The following is a 17491-nucleotide window of genomic DNA, read 5'->3' as shown; positions in this document are numbered from 1 at the left end:
CCACCATGGACCAGTTCCCTGTTTAAAGGCAAGATTGAAAAGAATTCTTTATTTCTGAGCCACAGGGAGGTGTCCCTTGACGCCATCTCCTGTGCCTGTCCTGCAGCTGGCAAAGAGAAGTCCCTTGACTGGTGGTAGTAGAAACTTACAAATTGACTGTTCATATGGAAATCTTTACTTTCTCTTCTCCAAAAGTCAGGGTCCTACGGGCAGGACAAATGGAAGCTGGGTTTTCCCATCTTTAAGTGCTGTCCCTTCCACAGGTTTAATCTGTGCTGCTGTCCTGGTTCCAGCCAGGACAGGGCTATTTTTTTGCAATAGCCATGAGGGGACATGACCAGAACCCTAATATTATTTGATGCCACCCCACTTCATTGGGGGTGGGGGTGGGGAGAGGGACTGTCTGTGCAGGTTCCTTCAAGAAGGTGTCCAGGGTGAGCATTTCTGCATGCGCATCGCCCTCTCTTTTGTATACTTTTTTTAATTAATATTGTCGTTGTTACTATTAATTTTCTGATCTCATTGCTGTTTCCAGGAAATTGTTCTTAGCCCATGGTTTTTCACCTTTTGTGCTTTCAACTCCCAATTCCATTCCAGGAGTAGGAAGGGGAGGGGGAGCAAGAGAGTGGCAGTGTGGTTTGAGAGAGTGAAGGGAGAAGTACTGTTCATAAACCAGGACAGCTGCTTTAACAATCTGCATATGAAATACATGAGGCTGTGCAGCATGACTGAATTTGCCCTTAGTTTTGATTTTGTCAGAGATCTGCCAATTAGGATTTGCTCCAACATAATGAAGTCGGCTGTTGGCGAGATGCAATCTTCTATTGATCCCTAAGGCTTGGCAAAATAAAAACACAAATAAATGAATGAAATACGCTATACAGTCTATTTGGATTTTCACTTGACGTTTATTTCTGTAAGTGCTTATTTTTTCTACATCTGCTTTCAGTTGTGCCTGATTATGTCAAGTATTTTCTCATATTTGTCAGCTTGGACTTTTTTATTCCTCTTCATGAACCTGAAAGGCAATTGAGATAGTATGCAACTGTTAAAAATAGAAATGTCAAGAGGTTTTAGTGTAAGTTCACAAGTAAGTGACAAAAGCTGCACTAATGCTTCTGTTCCCTGGTATTACCAGTTTGTATCTGAAATAGACTAGCAGCAGTCTGGCCAACATTTGCCATCTTATTCCAGCTAACACTACAGGTATCCTGTCCTTGTTCTAGATTATATAGATCCTTTTGATGGCAAAGGAATTCTACAATCCTTTTTTAATTGATGATAGTGCTTTGAATGACACGCACTCCCCAGAGTATCCAGGAAATGGGTACTTGTAGCAGTAGACAAGGTATTTCTAATGCTGCAGGATTAGTCTCTGCAGTGCCCTTCTCTCCCCAAAGGAGATGTTGTGATTTTTGGGACAACAGTCGTCACCACTGCCTGCACCACTGAGCTCATCTTTTGGCAACACTCTGCTCCACTGCCAGAGCTGCAGTTGGTGTTGGCAAACAGCATCTGACTAGTAAAAACAGGCATCCACTTTTCTGTGACTTCTGCATTTTTGAAGCAGAAAGAGGGTACCAGTAAGGTCCACGAAATAAACAGCAACCCTAACAGTATTTAAAAAAATAAATTATTCTCATGGTGTACAGTGTTTGTTTGATGCCATGGCTTTGTGAATCTTTAAATGAGTTTATAGTGGTTTTGATTTTTTTTTTCTGTAGGGGTAGAATAATTTAGAAAAATCTGTGGAATTTCTTTATCCTTAAAAGCAGCAAATCTTTTGAGGTTCCATTGCAGTACTGCTTCCATTGTACATAAATGTGTGATGAACCAGATATTCAGGTAGTTTTAATGTGTCTTTGCTCTGGATGGTGGAGCAGCAGTAATTTATATCTGTCAAGGGGGATTTCATTAGGCCAATACAAAAGCAGAAATTAAGATTGTAAAGGGGTTTTCTCCCTTTCTTAGCTTGGGAGCTATCAACTCCATAAAACATATGTGATGTTAAGCATGGAAGTTTGTTGAACTTGCAAATGAAATAGATTTAGCAATGACCCAGCTCCTCTTTCTATCATTCCTAAAAGTAACAACCTCACTCTTTTTTGCCCTGTTTGCCACAAGGCAACCATAGATAAGTTTGCTTTCAGTTCCAGACTAAGTTCTTAAGTTCATTATTCTGCTACCATTCAGTTCAAGTGCAAAACACACAAATATATTTCTAATCACTAATGACTTCCCAGCACCTAAGTGACTAATCACCAATATTTTCTTTTCATCCAGCTCTTCCAATCAATACAAGTTCATTGAAAGAGCAGTGTTAAAATATCTAATGTGGTAATACCCAGGCTCTATTACATACATAGAAATCTCCATCATCAGGGGAAAAAAAAGGTGGAGTCTTTTAATATCCCTTGCAAAAAGAAACCCCAAAACCCAAAGCAAACCCACCAAATCACCAATTCTGCTTCTGCTGCTGAGAACAGAGGTTAAATGACAACAAAAATACAGAAAATACATGTTGTCTAAGGGTCAGATTGCTGTCCTACAGGGTTAACTTAAGATTAAAATAAAGGGCAGAGTGAAACAAAACAAATGTAGAAACCCAAGAATTTATCCTTGTCTACTTTCAGAGATATAACAGATACAGAGGACCCACTATTGTGTGTTAAACACTCATATCTATCCCATACATATGACCATACCTTTTTCATGCCAATGTCTCTTGACTTGCTCCTCAGCTTATTAACTTGAGATTCAGCTATTTCAGCCCTTTCTTCAGCATCATCCAGATCATGTTGCTGTTTTCTGTACTTCGAGAGGTACAGATTGGCTTGAGCTTCCTGTTGAGAAAAAAGAGTGCAGCTGATTTCCTCCTGTCCGCATGAAACAAAGCTTTTAATTTCAAGTGGGATGGAAAGTGCTCAGCATGAGTAGGTAACAGCTGTATGGGCACCACTTGCCTCCTGCAGAACTGAGATTGTTGTTTTACAGAGTTGGTATTTCTAGTGGCATTTTCCATGTTAAGTGAACTAAGAGGCTCTCAACTTGTCTTCTGAGGGGCTAGGAGGGGCTGAGGGCTGTTTATTCCCTTCTTCCCCTTCTCTTGCATATTATACTGCAATCTTAGGATAAAATGGAATACTTTTTCTTAAATATAATCAGCACATATGCTATATATTTTACTTTATATATAATATAAATAGTTTTATATGCAGGGCTTATATGGATATGAAAATAATTATTTATGGGCACAAAATGTGTCTTTGTACTAGAAATTTCTATGGATAAAACAGTGTAGGTTTAGAACAATACATCTCTCAGAGGTAAAAAGGTCCAGATAGTTACTTACAGCTTCCTCTGCTTGGTGCTTGTAACTCTTCACTTTTAATTGTAGCTTGTCAATCAGATCCTGCATCCTGGCAAGATTCTTCTTATCTTCTTCTGACTGTATCAAAACACCATTAATTGTGTTGATAGAGTAAAAAGTCTTAAAGCATCTACCACAATACAATAATTATGGATGCCATATTTTAGAAACTTATAGCTCAAAGCACAAACTAGCCATGTCCAAATTTCTTCATCATCATTGAAGACGTGTGTGTAGGGGTGAAAACTGAGACTACCCTTCCCATGTATAGATGTGTAAATATAAATGTATATAAAGGAAGACATCTACGTGGACACACTTTTAGAGGTGTGCAGATACACACAGGCAGAGTTCCTTGCTTGGGGGTGAGGAGCATGCTTGTCATTATAAAGCATGTCATTATCTATTGAAACAGATAAGGGAGAGCCTAGAACTGTGTTACTTGCATAATTTAAAGTTTGATTTGCAGGCATTTCTGGTTAAAAAAGCCTAGTTTAAGCTGTCATGCTCCACAAGCAGAGGGAGCAGCTAATTCTGCCTGCACACTGCATTAAAGAAAACAACCTCCAGCTTCTCATACAAAAGTCAAAGTAAAACAACAGGTAGGAGGCTAAATAATCTCCTAAGGCAGATGGATGGGTTTATCTTCTGAACGCTGTTCAAAGAAAAAGGGTAAGTGCTCTGTGCTGCAGGCCTTTTTTGAAGGCCAAGCAGGCTGAGCAGCTGTTAGCAAACTTGCAGGAGGCTCAAGACTAGACCTTGCTGCTCAATAATAGAGCCCTGGGAGTCAGCAACCCTACACTGAGCAGGGCATTAGAGCATCTGAGTCCTTCTCACTCCTTTTAGCAACAGCAGGACAGCTGAGAGGGAGCTGGGTTCTTTCTTCCCTTGCATTGTAAACAGTCTACATTGAAGCCTGTTCCATATTAATACTGTGCTAAAAATGTCCAAATCCCAGCAACAGAGGCTTTCTAACATTAGTTACAGCAAATCAGGCAAGAGGATGATGATCACTGGCACAGGATGCCCAGAGAAGCTGTGGATGTTCCACGCCTGGAAGTGTTCAAGGCCAGGTTGAGTGGGGCTCTGAGCAGCCTGGTGTAGTGGAAAGTGTCCCTGCACATGGCAGGGGCATTGGAATGAGATGATTTCCAAGGTCCCTTCCAACCCAAAGCATTCTGTGATGGAAGCCATAGGGAGATATTCCTCCTGTGTCTAAAGCTTCAGCAATCAGAAAGCTTTGACTAAGGCCATCCATCCTCCTTCACTGTAACCCTGAGGCTATTAATGATGTGTCTTGCCAGTTGCCTGGTGGGTACTGCATACCTGGTAAGTCAGCTCCTTTATGCGTCTCTCAAACTTGCGGGCTCCTTTTTGGGCATCTGAATTGCGACGGAGTTCAGTCTCAAGTTCATTCTCCAGCTCACGAACCTGCAAAAAAGGAAAAACTTGCCATTATGCTACATATATGTAAAGCAGTACATAATTTGGTTCACAGTTCAAGAAACGCTAGGTATCTCCATATTGTCAAATTTCAGGAAGAGATCAAAATGTCACCTTTGCACTCTGTTTTTTCATAAAAGTATTCCAGCTGCACCATCAGTCAGAGGTGCAGACATGTGCAAAGGCTAAAAATGTTCAACCAAAGCAAGCATTGGGAGACACTTTTGCCATTTTTAAGTGTTGGGGCTTTTAATTACTTTTTAATCAAGGGCTTTGTTCATCTGCTGGTCAGCAGTTCATAGCTGGATAATGAAGGGGAAGCATGTCTCCAAGGACTGCTCACCTGCATTTTGTGAAACAGAGGAAAGTGTCCATACTACCCCTTCTCGGCTTCTATGAACTTATCAGGCAGCCGATGTGGTGCCAATTCTATAAGCAGAAGGCAGTGGTCTGAAGTTGGATCACAAACTTACTCTGGATTCCAGTTTTTGGATCTGCTTCTTGCCACCTTTCAGAGCTATTTGTTCTGCTTCATCCAGTCGCTTCTGGAGGTCTTTAATGGTTTGCTCCATGTTCTTCTTCATTCTCTCTAAATGAGCACTAGTATCCTGCTCCTTTTTGAGCTCCTCAGCCATCATTGCTGCCTGAAAAACAACCACATTTTACAGGAAATCCCGTATGCTGTTGGATTATGATTTAGAATAAATGGTGGAAGATCAGTCCTGAGCTATCCCTTATTTGGATTATTCACTCTAGCCAAAGCTCCACAGAATACCTTCTGTGTGCATACCTTGCCTGGACAGAGAAAATGGAAGGACAGAAAAACCTTGGAGGCCTTTTTCCCCCTCTCTGCTCTAATGCTTTTATTTAAGATTCCACCTCTCCCCTTTTCTTGTTTTCTTTATCCCTGTGCTTTACCACTAGGGTTCTTGTTTACAATGCTTACAAGTAAGCCTGTGACATTCACTACACTACAGAGTCCTTAGATGCTGTGGTATGAAAAGAAGTGAGCAAGGAACCAGCCTACTTACATCTGTGATTGCTTTCTTGGCTTTTTCTTCTGCATTCCGGCACTCCTGGAGTGATTCTTCCACTTCATTCTGCATCTGGCAAATGTCACCCTCCAGCTTCTTCTTTTGATTGATCAGGCTTGTGTTCTTTTATTAAGTTTTCCCCAAATGAATAGTGGAAAAGGAGGAAAAGTGATGATTAGAGACAATTCCTCTAAATACCATAGCACACCAAGGCTTCCTGATTTTTGCCACTTCTGGATTACTCAGAGCAATATTTGGGAATGGAGACACAGGTATGTGGTAAGGGCTGCCTTGACCAGCAGAGGTAGTTTCAAACTGAAGAAATATTAAAAATACTCTCAAAGCTGTAAATATTCAGATTTTAATTGAGATGAAATAATAGGCAATAGGCTGAAATAGAGGAATTAATAAGGCTGTTCATTTTGGTAAATTAATGATCCTTAATCAGCCAGTGATGTGAATAAATATCACCAATGGAGACAGCACTGGAGAAAACACTGCAAAACATTGCCAGCATGTAGCACATTTTCATTTCTTTGTGACCATTATTTGGTGAAGAGAAGCTTTGGTTTTTAGTAAAAATGCTGTCAAGTCAGGACAGCCCCTCCATGGCACTCTAGAAATGGCAGTGTCCACCTGGACAACATCCAAAGGCTGTCAGTGGAGACCTGCAGGCACAGAGGGCACTTTGCTGCAGGTGGGTTCCTGTGGTTTCCTGCCCTGCATCATCTCCTTATTGTGAGAGTCCAGCCCTGGGGTTTTCACTGCTGAGTAACATCACAAAAACAGTGCCTGCATTGTTCTCCAGAGAAACGCCTCACTGTCCAGGATACAGCTTAACTAAAGCAGGAAAGTGGTTTTACTGCAGGGAAGAATGAAAGAAATCAAATTTACTCTTTTTATTTTCCATCAGTGTTTTTTCTGGAAGCTGTTTAAAGAAGTTGGATTAATCATCTGTTCCAGCTAACTTGGAGTCAGGTGGCACATCCCCAGAGTGACTTAACTCCTCTGCCTCTGGAGGGATGCCAGGGTGTGTCTGACTTGTGGTGGCCATGGACAAACAGTGTCAGTGATCAGCAGAGAAGGTTCAGGTTAACCAGTGAGGGAGAGGGCACAGAAAAAGCCAACCTGAGTGTGAAGCAGGTTCACACGTTCAGTGGCTTCCAGCAGTTCATGTTCTGCCAGCTTCCTTGCCCGTTCAGTCTGGTCCAGTAAAGCCCTCAGCTCATCCAGCTCTGACTGGAGAAGGTTGTTTCTCCTGTCAGAGACTGCCAGCTGCTCCTTCAGATCTTCGTTCACATGTCCTGAGTCATCCAGCTGCACCTGAAGCTCCTAAAATAAAGCAACACAACCCCATTTCAAGCCTGTGTCCTTGTATCAGAGAAACACAGATTGCAGCAGCTACCTGGGATCAACCTCAAGAATTTCAGTGCTTTTTAAATTTATTATATTTTTATTTTATTTCCAAACTGTAAGCTGAATAGTTTTTGTGGTATGTGGTGCAACGGAGGAAAAAAATCTGTGTTCTCAAATCTCTAAGAGCTGGTGGTTCTGGAAGAGGAGACAACAGAAGAGGTGCCTTGGCAAGAAACACTTTTTTTTTTTAAGCTGTAACAAATGTTGACACAAACAACAAAGCTGAATATACACACAGTCCCTGTACTCCAAACAACCCACTTGCTCTCTGCTTCTTTTAAAAGCCTTGCAAGCTCACAAGAAAATCACAGGTTTTCAGTTTCTCATGCTGTAGCTTTCTGCCCCTGCAAGAGGCTGTAGCCAGCAAGGGTTTTATTACTGGATCTCACCTAGCTTGTATGCATGTCTGAGAAGAAATCCACATTTCAGTATTCTCTTATGCTAGACATGATCACTAAGGCTTTCCCTTCACATTGTTGGGAGCAGCTTCTCTCTTCATTACCATCACCACTGCTGGTTTGGTCTGTACCAAGGGAACCCAGCCCATCAGAACTGCTGGGTGCCTGGGGGGCACCAGTACCTTTATTTGTGTCTGCAAGACTCGTGCTGACTTGGTTGCTTCTGCAGCATGCCTGTTAGCATGGCTGAGCTGGATTTCCATCTCATTGAGGTCCCCTTCCATCTTCTTCTTAAGCCGGATGGCTTCATTTCTGCTGCGGGCTTCAGAATCCAGGGTGGACTGCAGTGAGTCTATGGCACGTTGCTGGTTTCTCCTGAAAAGGACATGAGGGGTGAATGGAATGATTTTCCTCTCTGTTCAGGGACACAGAAGTACTTGCAGCAGTACTTTACTTTCTGAATGTCTCCCCTCCAGAAATAGTGTATTTCTGACTAGTGACATAGGTAGCACTCATACATAACATGCATAGTTTGCAGTGCCTCACTGCTGTCTAACTGGCTGGTGTGCTTCACACCCTCAGCTAACTCCTGATCTGTAAGCACCTCTAACATCCTTCTTCTGTGTTTCCTTTGGCAGTACTGGAGCAAGGAGTGCTCTCTGGGCTCTTGTAAATACAAGCAAGTATGGATTTGAACCTGACAAGAAGCACTTCCAGCCCAACAGTCAGTAAAATATTTACTGAACAATTTCCTGGAATGATTTGCATCTCAGCCTTTTGCTGAAGGCATTAGTGGAGGGGATTAATCAAACTGAAGTTAGGTTGCGACATTCTAAGCTCTAAGTGCTCTTTATAGTAAATGGCATGTGTAAGCTACAATTTATTGTGTCCTAAAATAGATGTCGAAAAAACTTTTCTTGTGCTAATTATAAGGGGAATGATTCATTCATAAAAATCTGTGTTACAGACATCTACATTTAGAAGTGATTAAACTCACCAGCCTAGTCCCCCTGGGAAAGGCAGCTTAATGTCAATTTAAAGACAAAGCAGATACAAACAGCCTAATTTTCTTGATTCTGTAACAGAGAAATCCTACAATGAAAGTTTTGCTCTCTTACAACTGGAAAGTTACACAAAGCGCAGAATATGACACACATGGAAACATTTATTTCATTGCTGGCCAAGTTCTGCTGAAAGTGTAGGAGTTCTGGGAAAGCACCAAGTCAACAAGATAAAACTTGAGGGCTTTATTGCTTCAGCAAGATATTGAACTGTGCCCAAGATTCCCAGAAATCAACACAGAATGTCTGCTGAGCACTCATTGTGAAGCTGAAACAAAATGCACTGAGTAGCACAGCTTGTCCTGAGATCTCTGCAATCCAGACATCTGCAGGACACCAGATGGTGAAAGGGCCAAAATATTATTGGTTTTGAAGCAATTAACATATCAATCCCTCTGGGTATGCTGGCCAGGGTGGGCCTTGGACTTCCCCTTCCCTACCCTTTAGCCTATCAATAACCAATAACATGATTCTTGTATTAATGACATTACAATACTGACTTATTCAAGGCTGAAGTTTGCTGAATAACTGCACACATAGGCTAGCATGGCCTCCTCTTAAGGGTATAACTCTTTAGACTGGCTTTTCTGCTAAGTGGGAGGGGAGAGACAAAAGACACCATCCTTTTCTCACCTAATTGCTTTCCATTTTTTCCTATTTATCCATCTTACCTGCAAGTTCCTCTCCTGTTCCACTCACACTTTATGCATGTCTGCAATTCTCACTGCTTACCCAAATGGTGTACACATAATAGCAAGCTCTTCACATCCTCCCACACTCAGTGTAGCTGTAATTGCATAAATTAACTAAATGCCCTGAGATGACATGGGTTTGAGCACCACTGAGGCAAGTACTGCTGATTTTGCCTGGGGGTCCCCTTGGGAGGCAGCCATCCCACACAGGATTAGGAGACCCTGTGTGGATCTCTAGACCTACTTACCTCCATACTGTCAACATACAGAGTTAGTGGCCCTTGTCTGCTGTAAATTGATTATGCCAGCCATTTTTTTTACAGCTGCAGTGTGTTATGCCTGATGGGTTTAATGGTACACTGTCAGAGACTGATTTGACAGGAATATTTGAAGTGAGCAAGGGAAATGTGGCAGATAGTCAGAGGTGTCTTGGTTTCTGGTACAGACAGTATCTGCCTATGCTGGCATAACTACCTGTGGTGTGTTTAACTGCCTTGGGTCCTGAGAATAGTTCCAGTCTTTTCAGACTTTTCCCTTAAACATGCTGCTTCCTGCACAGTACCTTATATTTTCCATTTCTTCCTCCTTTTCTGTCAGTTTCCTTTCAAACTCTGCTTTAACCTGAGAAAGTTCAAGCTGAAAACGAAGGGTCTTACTTTCTTCATGTTCCAAAGCTCCCTGAAATAGAAAACACCAAGAGCTTGCAAACCAGGAATTGTTTTTTTTTCCCAAACTACAAACAGCAGCACAAACATGATCCCTTCACACTTCTCTTCCTGTTTCCTCCTCCTCTCTCTAGGCAAGGGCACAAGTAGCTTACATGGCAAAACAATGCATTTATTTGCCTTCTAATGCAACCTGACAGCTGGAAAACCGAGCAGCAAGCTCCTCAGAGAACAAATTGTTAAACAGTCCACAGCTCACAAAAAACCACCCAAACAACACCCCAACACCTTCCGCCCTGCCTGCATGGTTTTGACATCAACAGACGTTCCCTGCTCCACACCTCTGTACAGATACTCTCTGGAAAGTCACAGAGTAGGGGACAGGGATAAGCTAAAACAAGATTGTTGTCAGGAGAGTGAAGGCGTCCACACATCCATCCCTTCCTGCTCACAAAAATCTCTGCAAATCACAAAGTGTTGGAAACTTCCCAGTTACATAATCTTATTAGGCAAGATGACTTCAAGGAAAGAAATAACAGACATCAGCTCTGTATGACAAAATGCAAAAACTCTCTGTTCATTCTTTCCAATTAACATGAAGACAAGTCAGTGAAACAGGAGTGATTTGTTCCTGTCTTTATTCCCTCATTTCTCTCATATATAGAAGTGAAGAACTAAGCAGTAGTTAACAGCCCATAAAGAAATAACAAAGCCTCTGACTTTCAGGTCTCGCATAAGCCAGGCTCAGTGTCGTTCTGTCTCCCTCCTGCTCTCACTGAACAGGAATGAAAGCGCAGAACTGAACATCATATCAGAGGTGTTCTCTGAAGGGTGGAACTGCACAAGCTTAGCTGGTCTTCCATCAAGAGAATAGGGAAACAGAATGAGGATTGTGAAAACAAAGCTGTACAAAATCCCTGCTGATCTCCAGCCAACATGCAGCAGGTCAGTCAAACACACATATCATGACCAGGAGCCACAACGTATTAGTGGGAAAGGCACGTGGAAATTCTTTCTCATCAGCAGTGACTGCCAGAGGCTCAAATTCACAAGAAAGGGAGAAAATCTGCATTAACCCATTTCTTTCACACTAAGAGTAAGATACATCATCACTTTTGTTAGTTCCTAATACCACTGAGTTTTAGAAAGCCATTCCACACAGTCCAGGAAAGTAAACTGGATCCCTTAGATCCCTCAAAAACTGATATATTCTTCCCAGCAAGGGAAGGTTTTGACAGAGTATATAATCATTCTCCACATCTCAGAGCTGTGGAAGGAAGACATGCTCTGGGAAAGTAGGGCAGATGAAAACAATGGAAAATCCTGATAAAGACACCCTTTTCCCTTGAGCTTTTTTCCTTACCTCTGCTTCTTCCAGAGCCAGCTGAACTTCTGACTTCTCTTGCTCAACCTGCTTCTTGATTTTTTCTATTTCATGGAGGCTCTTGTTTCCTTCACTAATCTGATTGGTCAGATCAGAAATCTCCTCTGAAACAGAAGAGGAATGGATGGATTTAGCAACCAGAGAGTTTGGAACATCCTGCAATTCATGGAGTGTGAATAGAGGACCTATGCCTCAAACTGCTACCTCAAGGGCTCCTCTGTACAAGAGCCTTGCCTTACTTTCACTTACATCAAGATTTTTTACCTGAACAACTTGAAGGCACAGCTTTTCTTGTGAATGCTTTTTTAAGTGGCTATAGTGATTTAGTTTTTATCTGTGATCTGTAGGTTAGGAACACCATGCTCTGCTATTTAGGCTTCATCCACTGCACCTCTATCATCTTTCTTGTTCCTCCCTTGAGATTGCCTCCTCTGCCAGTGAGTTTCATTGACAGGGGGGCAAAGGGAAGCCTTCTCTGCTCTGGCCATACCAGTCTCCATGTGCAAAACATTCACCGGCAGCATCAGTGTCTCAAATGACATCAGCTCATCTCAGGATGAGATAAATATATTTCCTCACAGCTGCTGCAGGGCACCTGCATCCCTCCAGCCATCTGCTGATGTGGCTCTTGCACTGGCTGCGGGACCTGAATGAAGCCTACCTTGGAGGTTCTTGTTTTCCCTTTTCAAAGTCTCCAGGTGGTCCAGTGTCTCCTCATAGGCATTCTTCAGCTTGAAGAGCTCAGTGCTGAGGCCACGGGCCTCCTTCTGGGAAGCCTCCAGCTCTACCTGTGACTCCTCGTACTTCTGCTTCCAGTCATTGATGATCTTGTCAAAACCACGCTGCTTCTTGTCCAGCGAGGCAGCTGCTGAGTTGGCCTTCTCCAGGTCAATCATCATGTCTTCCAGCTCATTCTGCAGCCTGTGCTTTGTCTTTTCCAGAGAGGAGCACTTGGCATTGGCTGCCTCAATTGCTTCCTCAGCCTCTTGCAGGCGAGCAGCGAGCTTCTTCCTACCAGGTGGGAAGACACAGTGAAATGACCAAGTGTCACTGCGGCCGTGTTATCCAGAAAAACTGACACCAAAGCAGTAACTCAGTAAATCAGTTCTGAAAGGGAAAACAGGGAGGGGGCGAGGATATGGATGGGGCAAGGGGAAGAGGAACAGAAAGGGAAATTGACCCTCTAGAGAGAAGGGGCTGTGATGGGAAAAAAATGGCTTAAATTATGAATACGAGTATGTGGCAAAACATTTTGTTGTGTGTCTGTGAATATTTGAAATTGAACTTCTGAACTCTCAGGCACCAGCTAGCTATCTACTAGCTGTAACCAGTACAGGCTGGTTGTAAATTTTTTATAAGACCTGCTCTAAATGACAGTGTCATTTTCCTCCAATTAAGAGATATGAGACAACCACCAGTTAGTAGGCTGGTCATGCCCTGGGCTTTTGTTCACAGACTATTTAGATTGGGAAAATAGGGAGTCCTGGCAAGAAGAGGTGCTGGAAAGAAAGGATGACCTAGAAAGAGGATTGTGGAGGTACTACATTAAGAAAATATGCTGAAAGTGTGGTAAGATCCTGCAGATCAGAAATGTGCAGAGGTAGAAGTTGGAGATGTTCAGACACCTTGCTCTGCAACCTGAGTTTGGTAACTGGGAGCAGCTGTACAGCGTGAACCAACATGACTTTCTGCCCTACTTTCCCAGGGCAGCCGTCATCTCCCAGTGGGAAAGGGAAGTCAAGACCAAGGAAACACAGTACTGGGCCGGGGCAATGTAAGAGAGTGTGACGTAACTAAGTAGGACTATCTAATTTAGTTGGCTCTCAAATTAACCCCTGTATCCACAGCCAGAGACAAGCCCCTGCTCCAGAGCCCCTGCTCACAGAGCCCCTGCTCACAGCCCCTGCTCCAGAGACAAGCACTCAGCAGAAACATTGACCTGCCCAAGCAATAAGAAGAAAAGGACAGCCCCAAATTACAGCATTGAGTCAGAGGGACTTTCCAACCAGGGAATTTTCCAACCCTATTTCCTTAGCACACAATAAGACCTGGTGAGCACAGTTCTGCCAGTCAAGGGCATGCTGAAGCCCTCGTAACTCACTTGGCATCTTCCAGCTCCTCAGTTCTCTGAATGGCATCAGTCTCATACTTTGTTCTCCACTGTGCCACTTCTGCATTTCCCTTGGAGAGAGCCCGCTGCAACTCTGCCTTGGCTTCCTGCTCCTCCTCATACTGCTCCCGCAAGAGATCACAGTCATGCCTGGCTGCTTGCAGGGCATGAGCCAGGGCATTTTTGGACTGCAGGGATAGAAAGGCCATAACATTGCAAGGTTACCTACAGCAAAACCAAAACAAACAGGCTCCAGAAATTCAAATGGAAGCTTAAGCTTCTTTTTTCCTTTTTGCCTCTGTCTTTGACAGTCCAGGTCAAGTAAGGTGAAAATTCTTTGAAGTCATCCCTAACTGGTGACATAAGGAGGAAGTTATCAAGACTGAGGATCATTTAACAACTTTGGAGAAACAACCCAAACTTTTAAGATGTAAGATCTGAGATTTTGGCTGTCCTCCTGGGTAAGTTTCATTTAGCATTTATGTATGCCAATGATTTTCCCAAACTCTTCTCTTGTGACTTGCCTCAGTCAGGGGCAGGAACTTAGATCAGTACAATTAGTAGGAATCATTGTTACACCTATGCCTCATTTCAGCTTTTATCTAGGCTACATGAATATGAACACTTCTTGCCATTCCATTTCAAGGAATGGGACACAGATAAAGAATTACCTTGGTTTCCTCTTCTAGCTGTCTCTTAAGTTCTTCAATCTGTTGTGTAAAGGACGTTTTTCCCCGGGACAGCTGACTAATCAGTGACTCCTTCTCTTCGAGTTGTCTAGTAAACTCACCTGCCACAAGATTTGACAAATAAACAAACAAACAAACAAAAAAAGCAAGATGATGAAATGACAAAGTTTCAGTCAAAAATAGTAGTTCCCCTATCCAATTCTGCTGAGGAAAAGAACTCACAGTGATTGTGATTGACCTGTAGTGAAGCTTCTTCCAAAGTTGCAACCATCACATACTTCACCAGGATAGTTTTTTAGTTTTTCTCTGATTTTCCTTTTCTTTCCCGCTTTTTTTGTTTGTTTGTTTGTTTTGGTTTTTTTTTTTTGGTGGGGGTTTAATGACTTGTGTTTTCTTGTTTGGTCAGTTCAGTTTTTTGGTACTGTCAATAGCTTGATTCATTAATTTTACTTCAGTTTGTGGATCAGACTAGACTGATGCTTACTTTCATAGGTGTTAGTAGCTGGTTTTACTTTTTTTCACTGTTTTATATTACTTTTCCACAGACTTCTTTTCAGAGGTCTGCAAAGCAACCTGAGAACCTCACAAAGACCAGTATATAGAACAGATGAATACATAAGGAAAACTTCCTTGGGCACAGGAAGTGTGTCACTGCAGGGTGAAAACCACAGTCTTACAGAAGACACAGAACAGTGTTTTCATTTACAACTAACAGTAAATGAAAGATATGTCTTTGAAAATACACAGAACAATGGTATCTGATGGGAATGCAGAAATTAAATAATACTGCTCTGGCCAGAAGGGTAGCAAGAAGTTAGAGGATATGTGGAATTTAGAGGATATGTGAACATCTTCTAGGGGGCAATGCTCAAGGTCAGGCTGAGGAACATGGGATTCACACAGGCCCAACTCCTTTTTCCCTCCAGTATTTCTAGATGCACATATCCTTGTTCCTGAAACAACAGGTACCTAGGCAGCCTGGCACATCCTGGTTTCCAAGCTGGCACATCCATTTTGGCTCACAAGACAATATCACTGTATGCTGATAAATGTGGCCAGTCCAAGGCAAGGTGTCCCCACCAAGGTTATAAGAATACTGAGGATAGAAATGTCAAAAGACACAAAGCTACTGCTCCACTCAGCAATCCCAAGCCTGCCACCTTCAGGGCAGATGCCATTGCAGAACACATCTCACTGATGCAGTACAGAGGTGCCCTGATAAATTCCTGGGAAACACTCTATCTGGGCAGAACATGCACATACCATTCTCACTCTGGAGTTTGGTCTTCTGAGTAGTGAGGTCATTCATGAGGCGAGTCATTTCCTCCAGTTTTGTTTTTGTCTCGTTCAGATGGTCTTCATAAGTGCGACAAAGCTTCTCTGCATTGGCCTAATGGGAATCAGGAGAAAAGACAAAGAAAGCTGTAGCCTCCAGGCAATCATTTGGAAGCTCTAGCCTTCAAAATGTATCATTTTTTCTGTGTTTTTGTCTTTCAGAAGAATGGCAGATAGCAAAGACACAAATATCACAGTAGTAGAGCACGGAGGAGCAGCCCCATGTCTACGATCCCAGGGCATGGGACTCCCCATTAGATCACCTTCCCCATTTGTTTTCCCTGAACTGTGTTCTGGATGTAAGCAACAGTGTAAAAAAGCTCTGCAAGAACTTCAGCCACATGCCTATGAAGTTCAGGCATAGCCACTTCATAATTGCTAGATGGGAAAATCACCTCCAATGAAAATTGCTCTACTGATTCTGCTTTAATTGCCATTTATCATAAATTGGGTTTGATGACAGCTTTCCAACTCTGAAAATACTGACATTTCTTTTCCTCACTTGCACTGAAAGAAATCTATTTCGAGTGCTCTGAAAGCTACTGAGATTATCTACTCAGGAAACAAAATCTACAATTCTGCTGTAGGAAGTGAAAATGCATTGTGTGATCATGCAAGCCTTTGCTTGCACTCCATGCTAACATGGATCAAAACTGTGAACCAAGGGCAGGATCTGAAAGGACTCTGCTTAGGGTGAGAGATATCCTGACTTGGATGGCATCACTCCAGTTGTCACCAGCCTGGAGGAGCCTAATTTGGCATGTTTTTGTGCCCTGAGATGCATGGATAAATAATATGCCTGGAACTGAAACACTGTGTGCTTCAGACAGGCCATCTTAATTGCTGTCCCATCTTCCCATAGGGAAGAAGGGTTGTACCACCAGCTGGGTAAGGGAGACATGATGCAAGAGACCACCTTCTAAAGCACTTCAGCCATAGCAGGCGTCCTGGGAAACCTTCAGACCAGCCTTAGCTACCCATGACTTTGGGGGCTTTGGGAAGCCTCAGGACCCTTACTTTTCCCTTGACCATCTGCTCCATGTTGGATGAGAGATCATCCACTTCCATCTTCAGCTCGCTTTTCTCCTTCTCCAGTTTCTGCTTGACCCTCTGCAGGTTGTCCAGCTGCTCCCCCATCTCGGCCACACTGTCCGCATGCTTCTTCCTCAGCGTGGCGGCCGTGGCCTCGTAGTGCAGCGTGGCCTCCTCCAGGTCCCGCCGCAGCTTCAGGAACTCGGCCTCGCGCTTCTTGTTCATCTCCAGCTGGGCAGCTGTGGCTCCCCCAGCCTCCTCAAGCCGCTCGCTCAGTTCTTCCAGCTCTCGGGCCAAATCTGATCTCTGCTTTTCCACCTTGGCTCGAGCAGCTCTTTCTGCTTCCAGCTCCTCTTCTAATTCTTCTATACGAGCCTGTCAGAGAAACATGAACACCTTTGGGTCAGTGCTATTCCCATCAGAAGACCATGAGGCACCTTACAAAACTGTTAAACCCTCTGCCAGCCCACATTTTACCTCATTGCAGAAGCTCAGCAGTTAATGGACTTGCCCATTTGTGCCAGTAAATCAGATCCTAAGCTACAGTAACGATGGTGAGTCATCTTGCTTGCAGTAGATTGTGCTGCAAGTTCTAATTCAAGACATATAGTTCTACTGCATTGACCTTATGTTCACAGGTTTGACATTCAGCTGAAGTACATGTGAGGAGTCACATGCTAGTAGGAATAACAGCAACAAATTCTCATTTTAAGACTTCCATGACTGGAGTAATTTCTCTCTAGGAGTGTTAAGACAGGGTTTCAATACAGCAGTGTGTAGAACCGTATAATGAATAATATTGGAATTATGAATATTTATTGGAACCAGTCTTTTTTATTATAAGATTATTTTCCCCAATCTG

At 43.0% G+C, this 17491-nt stretch overlaps 1 protein-coding gene across 1 annotated transcript in view; it reads right to left on the bottom strand.

The window, feature by feature from the left end:
* Positions 1 to 892: 892 nt before the first annotated feature.
* Positions 893 to 17491, bottom strand: part of MYH15 (myosin heavy chain 15) — a 42890-nt gene continuing 26291 nt past the window's right edge. Inside the window, exons 28-42 of the mRNA XM_030944592.1 lie at positions 16615 to 17004; positions 15526 to 15652; positions 14245 to 14363; positions 13565 to 13761; positions 12125 to 12474; positions 11443 to 11567; positions 9977 to 10092; positions 7844 to 8036; positions 6976 to 7179; positions 5845 to 5970; positions 5287 to 5457; positions 4697 to 4801; positions 3353 to 3448; positions 2706 to 2843; positions 893 to 1018 (exon numbers count right to left, since the gene is read on the bottom strand). Of these exons, the coding sequence (XP_030800452.1) occupies positions 1001 to 1018; positions 2706 to 2843; positions 3353 to 3448; positions 4697 to 4801; positions 5287 to 5457; positions 5845 to 5970; positions 6976 to 7179; positions 7844 to 8036; positions 9977 to 10092; positions 11443 to 11567; positions 12125 to 12474; positions 13565 to 13761; positions 14245 to 14363; positions 15526 to 15652; positions 16615 to 17004 (2475 nt within the window). The 3' untranslated portion in view covers positions 893 to 1000. The remainder of the gene's footprint in view (positions 1019 to 2705; positions 2844 to 3352; positions 3449 to 4696; positions 4802 to 5286; positions 5458 to 5844; positions 5971 to 6975; positions 7180 to 7843; positions 8037 to 9976; positions 10093 to 11442; positions 11568 to 12124; positions 12475 to 13564; positions 13762 to 14244; positions 14364 to 15525; positions 15653 to 16614; positions 17005 to 17491) is intronic.

This window comes from Camarhynchus parvulus, chromosome 1 (genome assembly GCF_901933205.1).
Source record: "Camarhynchus parvulus chromosome 1, STF_HiC, whole genome shotgun sequence".
NCBI lineage: Eukaryota > Metazoa > Chordata > Aves > Passeriformes > Thraupidae > Camarhynchus > Camarhynchus parvulus.
Note: the sequence above shows the minus strand (reverse complement) of the source record. Positions and strands in the feature narration are given on the sequence as shown.